The 8073-nt window shown below is 54.6% G+C and overlaps 1 protein-coding gene across 1 annotated transcript in view; it reads left to right on the plus strand.

Annotated features, from left to right (window-relative positions):
* Positions 1-2901: 2901 nt before the first annotated feature.
* Positions 2902-8073, plus strand: part of LOC106805221 (calcium/calmodulin-dependent protein kinase type IV-like) — a 17948-nt gene continuing 12776 nt past the window's right edge. The window contains exons 1-4 of the mRNA XM_014806729.1: positions 2902-2998; positions 3558-3667; positions 4653-4731; positions 6661-6723. Coding sequence (XP_014662215.1) covers positions 3558-3667; positions 4653-4731; positions 6661-6723 — 252 coding nt within the window. The 5' untranslated portion in view covers positions 2902-2998. The remainder of the gene's footprint in view (positions 2999-3557; positions 3668-4652; positions 4732-6660; positions 6724-8073) is intronic.

Here is an 8073-nt window from a genome sequence, read left to right on the forward strand (position 1 = left end):
CGCCTCCTCCCCCATCCCAACACCGCCGCCTCCCTCCCCACTTCTCCTCCATCGCGCGCCGCCGCTTCCTCCTCCCCCAACCCCACTGCCCGCCGCCGTCCTCCCCACTCCCAGCGCCCGCTCGCCTCATCCCCCACCTCCACGCCCGGGCCTCATCCCCCCAGCCCACACCCGCCGCCTCACCCCCACCCCACGCCCGCCGGCCTCATCCCCACTCAGGCACGCGCCTCATCCCCCACCCCACCCGCTCCGCCTCATCCCCCACCCCACGCTTCCGCCGGCCCCTCCCCCACCCCACACCCGCGCGCTCATCCCCCACCCCACCGCCCGCCGCCTCCTCCCCCACCCCTGTCGACCGCGCCTTCATCCCCACCCCACGCCCGCCGCCTCATCCCCCACTCCAACGCCCAGCCGCCTTCCTCCCCCATCCCACACCCCGACCCGTCCTCATCCCCACCCCCATCGCCCGCCGCCTCCTCCCCCATCCCACGCTCCGCCGCCTCATCCCCCACCCCACGCCCGCTCTCGCCTCATCCCCACCCCACACCCGCCGCCTCATCCCCATCCCCACAGGCCGCCGCCTCCTCCCCCACCCCGACTACCCGCCGCCTCCATCCCCATCCCCACCGCCCGCCCGCCTCATCCCACCTCCACGGCCCGCCGCCTCATTCCCCACCCCACGGCCCGCCGACCTCATCCCCCACCCCACGCCCGCCCGCCTCATCCCCCACCTCCACGCCGCGTCCTCCTCCCCACTCCCGCCGCCGCCTCACCCAACTCCAACCGCCCCGCTCCTCCCCCACTCCACGTCCGCGGCCTCATCCCCCACCCACGCCGCGCCTCCTCCCCCCCCCGCGCGCGCCGCTTCCTCCTCCCCCAACCCACGCCCGCCGCCTCCTCCCCATCCCGCACCCGGCCCGCCTCCTCCCGCACCCCGCACCCGCCGCCTCATCCCCCACCCGCACCCGCCGCCTCATCCCCCACTCACGCCCGCCGGCCCTCTGCCCAACTCCACGCCCGCCGCCTCAGTCCCCCACCCACGCCGCCGCCTCATCCCACTCCAACGCCCGCCGCCTCCTCCCCACTCCACGCCCGCCGCCTCATCCCCCCACACCCCCAGCCCCCCACCCACGCCGCCGGCCTCCTCCCCCCCCCGCGCGCCGCCGCTTCCTCCTCCCCCATCGCCCACGCCCGCGCCGCTCCTCCCCATCCCGCACCCGCCGGCCTCCTCCCCCACCCCGCACCCGCCGCCTCATCCGTCCACCCGACGCCCGCCGCCTCATCCCCCACTCCACGCCCGCCGCCTCCTCCCCCACTCCACGCCCGCCGCTCATCCCCCACCCCACGCCCGCCGCCTCCTCCCCCCCTCCGCGCGCCGCCGCTTCCTCCCTCCCCCACCCCACGGCCCGCCGCCTCCGCCCCCATCCCGCACCCGCCGCTCCTCCCCCACCCCGCACCCGCCGCCTTCATCCCCCATCCACGCCCGCCGCCTCATTCCCCCACCCTGGCGCGTCGCCTTCATCCCACCCCACGCCTGCGCCTCATCCCCCACCCCGACCGCCGCCTCATCCCACCCACGCCCGCCGCCTCATATCCCCCCACCCCACGGCCCGCCGCCTCATCCCCCACCCGCGCGTCGTCCGCCTCATCCCCCACCCCACGCCCGCCCGCCTGCCTCATCCCCCACCCCGCGCGTCGCCGCCCTCCTCCTCCACCCCGCACCGCTGCCTCCTCCCCCACTCCACGCCCGCCGCCTCTTTTCCCCCATCCCACACCCGCCGCCTCCTCCCCCCCGGCGCGCCGCCGCTTCCTCCTCCCCCAGCCCCCACCGCCCGCCGCCTCCTCCCCCTCCACGCCCGCCACCTCAATCCCCCCACCCCACGCCCGCGCCTCTCCCCCACCCCGCCGCGCGTCGCCGCCTCCTCCTCCACACTTTCTTTCTTTCTTTCTCTCTCTCTCTCTCTTTCTTTCTTTCTTTCTTTCTCTCTCTCTCTCTCTCTTTCTTTCTTTCTTTCGCGCGCTCTCTCTCCCCACACCGTTTGTGGTTTAACTCGCGCGAAGGCTCTCCTCTCCTTGTTCTGTGGTTCGCCTGTCTTCTTCTCCGTGTTTGTGGTTTTGCTTGCGCGAGGTTTCTCTCCCGGCCGCTTGCGATGGGCTTCCAAACTTGGCGCAACCACGCGACGAATGCACCCGTGAGATGCTTCGTCTGCGTCTGCTGCCGATTGACATTTCATGTAGCCGGCAAAGAATGGCCGTCGCCGCAGGCGAGCGCGTACACTGCGCTTCCCATTACCGAATCACTCGCAACTAACAAGCTCCAGAAGATATACGAAGCTCATTAGACAGCACGGCTTAAGCGTAGCGTCTAGGTATAGACTCTCGATATACGGGCACGGGAAAAAGGTGACCGCCACGCGTGCATGTGTGCAAAGATAGCGAGCGCGGGCTAGTCACCACACGCAACGCGTGTCGCACGCAACGCTAATCGAGAGCATGCTCCATAACGACATCGTTGAATAGAACACTCGCGACCGAAAAGAGCCCGTTCGTAGCGCACGACAAGTGAAATTAGGCGCAATTCGAGATCGAGTGCAGGGAGAATACGGACGCCGAATGAACAGCCGCAAAGCTGGACGCGAGGTGACAGCACTGAAGTGATCGAGACAGATCAAGCCCTGCGCGTGTCGAGCCAAAATTTCTTCGCAAGAATCACCCGTGCCCCCGAATCGCCCCCGTACGACCGCACCTGCGCGCGATAGGCAACGAAACTAGCGCGACGCAGCGTGGATGCGATCGTGCGTGCGAATACGTGACACGGTGACAGACAACGCATCGGCGACGCAACGTTCTCGGAGACGTCGTCCGGCACGACGCAAGGATCGGCATCTACGCAGCCGCCTCCACACCGACTATCAAGCTGGGTGTCAGTGTGACGAAGTCTGCCAAAGTGGATTCCAGCCGCGCAGCCACGCCGAACACCAACCTGGACGTGGTGAAGGTATGGGGGCGACCGGTTGATAGGCAGGAAGGTCAGATACACGGAGAGAATAGAGAACGAGAGAAAATACAACGGGACGTGGGAAGGGAAAACTGTAATGCGATCGCGGGTATGAAGTGGGAAAGGGAACAAAGTGGTATTGTATTGAAGGTGACCTGAGTGGTGAGGAGTGTAGATATAGGAGAGGTGAAAAGGGGCAGACACTTTGGACGAGGGACTATTCGCGTGTAATGTATAGAAGAACGGAATGGGAAAGAGACTTTGTGGCAAGAATAGCGTGACTTGTGAAGCAGGGTGACTTGCTAAAATCTACACGCAGGAAGGCTTACAACTCTGATTATAATACCTGTCGCGCAGCTAGCCCATTTTGCCTGGGGAAGGGGGCAAAGCCACGTTTGTGGTGTGTTCTGGAAAAGTGACCGCCATTGACGATGTAAATGTATCTACATTTCTCTGGCGAAAAGGTAACTGCCCTCCCCCGCTATAGCTACGGCCCTGGATACATGGGTGAAAGCATTCACACGCGATTTCATGTTCTATTTATTTTATGCATGAAAAGATGCGGAAGGAGAGTGTAACGCGGATTCTTGGTCCCAATTACTGGATCGAGCAATCAATCAAATCCAAGCCACTTAACGACTTCTATACAATTCTCAAGGAACTTGGAAGGTAAGTGCTACAACTATTACTCGCTTAGAAAATAAGTATACTCATCTCACCAGTTCTGTCTTCCCCTTTCTCTATGGCCACCTCATTGTTTGTCTTCTCTCCCTCTTTATCTTTTGCATACTCTTTGAATGACTAAGCGCATTATCTGCTTGCTTTATTTCACAATCGAAATCTGTTTACCTTTGCCGTCATTGTTTACTCTTTGGCTTGTTTTTGCACGGTAATTATGTCGAGTTTGTTACTAACAACTGCTAGCCGTTAATTTATAAAACTCATTGCTAACGAACGTAGTTGTGCGACAGGTACCGTGATTTTTTTGCCGTGCTACATTTTACAGCACGGTTGCACATGCTCGTTGTGTTTCTTTCCCACTAGCACCCGCATCCGTGACAACAGCCGACAAACCGCTGTCTGTTTTCCTAGACCGCGGCGCAATCATAGGTCAATAGGCAGTAACAACTGCTTTATTTGATCAGCCCTCCGCGGACCGCGGAAGGCAAATGACTGGAGTGACTGGCAGCGAGGTCTTCCGCTTGCTAAACTGTGACAAATAGACAGCAATTGCTCTTGGTCAGCAGTAACGGTTGTCTCTTGCCCGACTCGGTGTCTACAAGTCTAGCCAGAAACCGAAAAGCCATTTCGTATCGATTTTCAGTCGGAACCATTTTTCTGGCATTCGATCAAGGGGCATATCTAGGTTTTTAGCTTTGGACATGTTTTCCAAATTGCCATCGGTGTTATATCTGTTGCTGGAGACTGGTGGGTGTGTTACTTCCGGTCCTAGGCAAACTGGCTACCACTCTGCATTCAACCAAATTTATTCATTTTACCCTCAATTCTTACAGCGAGATTTCGCGTCGCTTCTTCGCGTTTTACAGTTTTATACACCTATTCTATATACACCTATTACTATTCTATGCTACCTACCCGTACACGTGTGGCTACATACCCGTAAACATGATTTCGTTCGTTTTCTGTGTTGCAGAGGTGCCACGTCCGTCGTCTACAATTGCATCGAAATCCGCACCAACAAGCCGTATGCCGTGAAGATCATCAAGAAAAATGTGAGCTCTCGAAAATAACTCGCTAATTAATGTTTTTGCAATTCATGTAACTTTAATCTATCCATGCCTATTTATATTTCTAAAGATAATGATTAAAGACCATCGCTTTAGTAAATTGCAATAGTGTACGATGAGAATTTATTGCAAAAGGAATTGAGCAGACGTCGCAGCCTTCATAGTCATCAATCAGAACAACGGCCACGCTATTGAGCGCAGCTCCAGTTCTATCTGTTGCTACGTCACACTGCTTCACTCGCACCACAAACTGTTTTCTTTTATCCTAAATAGTCAACCATTTCATCGAGTCCTTCGTCTTACCGCTCTGCACACTTGGCCACCGACCTTTAAGGCCATCGCAGAGTAAATCAAGTTTCAAGATAATATGAAGTCTGGGAGAGGCAAGGCCGGCCATGGCATCTTCTATGACATTGTCTTGTGCATGCGTCGTATAGCTCTCTAGGCAAACCCCCAACAAAAATCCTTAAATGAATCTTAGGTACATCGAATATGTCTATCCCAACATCACCAGACAATACCACGACATCATCAGTAGGGGAACATGCTGAGCATTGCAAATACAGATTCCAATATGCTGCAGACCGACGATTCTTCCCCCCCCGCTTATACCTACCGTTATCTGGCTTCCGGACCCGGCAGCGCCTCTAGCGGCGGTGGCTGCAACGAATGCAGTGTCTGTTAGAATGCTGTGAGTAGCGATCGGCTTCCCCCTTTGCGACAAAACCTGCTCGCTAATGAGCAACTTTCACAAAGGGAATGACGTGGGCAAATCGCCTCACAAACGCACGCAACCAATTTTCGGTATCTCGACGACTCGCCCGCGCGCCCTCTGCCTCGGGCTCGGCAGCTGCATGCTTGTCAACAGGTTGCCGCCGTCGTTGCTACGCTCAACACAATGGCTAAGACGATATAGTCAATAACGAAGATGAGCGCGATGCCAACCTTTGTGAGGCCGTGGCAACCTAACCTGACGACTGACGTCATTAATAGGCTACGGATTGTAGTATCGGTGCAAACTGCATGCATCGCCCCCTTCGTACAACTCAGGATACAGTAAATAGAGCCAGAGCGAGAGCGTCATCTGTTGTGGAGTTTGGTATCGGTGTCATGAGATGGCTATACACGCGGAACAGCAGGTGGTGATTATTTTCTCATGCGCATAGTCACGGTGACACCATCACCCACAGCCCTCAAGCACCGAACACTCTTTTTCGGTGTCTTGTTACACCTAACCCCGGTGCAACATACATAAGGCAAGGGAGGGGAAGACCCACTTGTTCCACAAGTATTGCACTGTCTCTCCTTCCCACCCTCTCGTCCTCTTCCGCGTGGCGGCAGCTAACTAGTTATCAAGTATTTGTTTGGGACGTGTAGGTGTGAGTGACGCCACATCCGCCGTGTACTTCACAGTGCCGCTACAAAATTTGTAAGGTTGTTGGCGGAAGGATTAGCACATGTAAATTATAGCAGCTCCTGCCAAAAGAACTAGAAGTAGTCTTTTATGCGGCGCGAGGAGAAAGGAGGAATTCGCATCGATTTTGAACGAGGCGATATTTTAGTGAAATGTTGAACGGACCACTTGATTTCGTCGCGACAGTTACTGCGCAATATTCTCTACCGTTCTGACAGTCCCCGCGCGCAACAAAAACCAAGACACAACCAAACAAAATCTCTCTCTCTCTGTCTTCTCTCTCTCTCCCTCTCTCTCTCCCCCCCCCTCTCTCTCTCTCTCTCTCTCTCTCCCCCCCTCTCTCTCTCTCTCTTCCCCCCCTCTCTCTCGCCCGCTTGCTCGCTCTTTACCCATCTCCAAACGTTTTAGCCGCTCATCTACGCACAGTGTCATTATGGCACGCATGCGTCACGCGCTCCGCGTGATGTACACGTGTAACAATAATTCGCAGCTGCTTTCAGGTAGATAAGAAGATTATACGAACAGAGATCGGTGTGTTGCTGAAACTGAAACATCCTAATGTGGTAAGTAAGCATGAGCCACTCCTTCTACTATATATGGTAATTGGCTTCACAGTAGAACATACCTGCTACACTAACACTGACAATCATCACAGCTGTTTCTACTATTATATATATTATCAAGAGCATATAAAGAATCCTTCTTTATATGCTCTTGATATTATACCACTATTTATATGTACTTGCCGGGAATCCGTTCCATTGATAATGGATAACACAAATTCAGATGACAACACTTCTTGCGGTTCAATTTGACGTTAAAGTCGATACGTGTCAGCTTATAACCTTCATAACATTAACGTTATGCATAAAAATGCATAAAAAGTACATAAAAGCATAAAAGTGCATAAAATGCATAAAAGTGCATATGAATAAAAATCTCTCTTTTTTTCAAATCTGAATTTTTTACAACATATGTTGTAATATATATATATATATATATTATAAACTATGAAAATACAGTTATGTTCGCTCACTTATTGTGGTTAAATTTATGCGTTATGCCTTTATTTTATGTCTGATGTGAGTAAACACCCACGACTCCATACACTTTACACGATGAGCGATACTTGTGCGCACCAAAAAAAAAACACGTCGAATATTTCTTTTACATCTTTACTCGTCGTAAACATGTGACATCGTCTTTTTAATGAGAGAATAGCCCAAATTTTGATAAGACGTACAAATTGCGTGGATGACTTGGAAGACGGGCAAGTAGGTGAGCGACTCAGAAATTAAGCGTAGCTCTGCTGTTTGCTACGTGGAGCTAATGTGATAGAGCTCGTGGTCATTGCGAAGCACTTGCTGTACCATTACCGCGAACAGTAATCGCTGTATAATTTTAATAAACAACGCAATTCTGCGTTCGCTCCTGCGACGAGATTAATGATTAATTATAAAGAGTTTTAACTGTATTTCAACTCATGCGAGAGTAACAGCGACTCGCCCCCTTATGATTTATCGCAACGTCTCGTTACACGCGCAGGCGATTGGGGGAGTGCTGCTAACGGAGTTTTCTATATCATAACTCCGCAAACGAGCTTCCAGATAAACTTGTTTTCTAACCAATTTTTGCATCGAGCAAATTCTGTTGAGGCAGTTAGGCGAGCGCTCGGCGCTAGCTGGCTCGTCTACTCGCTTGCTGTGACTCGGCGTGAGATTTCCCATCGTTCCCTCTCTCTCCCTCACCCTCTCTCTCCCGCTCTCTCTCCATCACCCCCTCTCTCTCCCGCTCTCTCTCGCCCTCTCTCTCTCCCGCTCTCTTCTGCCCTCTCTCTCCTCTCTCTCTCTCTCTCTCTCTCTCTCTCTCTCTCTCTCTCTCTCTCTCTCTCTCTCTCTCTCTCTCTCTCTCTC

Source organism: Priapulus caudatus, unplaced genomic scaffold (assembly GCF_000485595.1).
Source record: "Priapulus caudatus unplaced genomic scaffold, Priapulus_caudatus-5.0.1 Scaffold106, whole genome shotgun sequence".
NCBI lineage: Eukaryota > Metazoa > Priapulida > Priapulimorpha > Priapulimorphida > Priapulidae > Priapulus > Priapulus caudatus.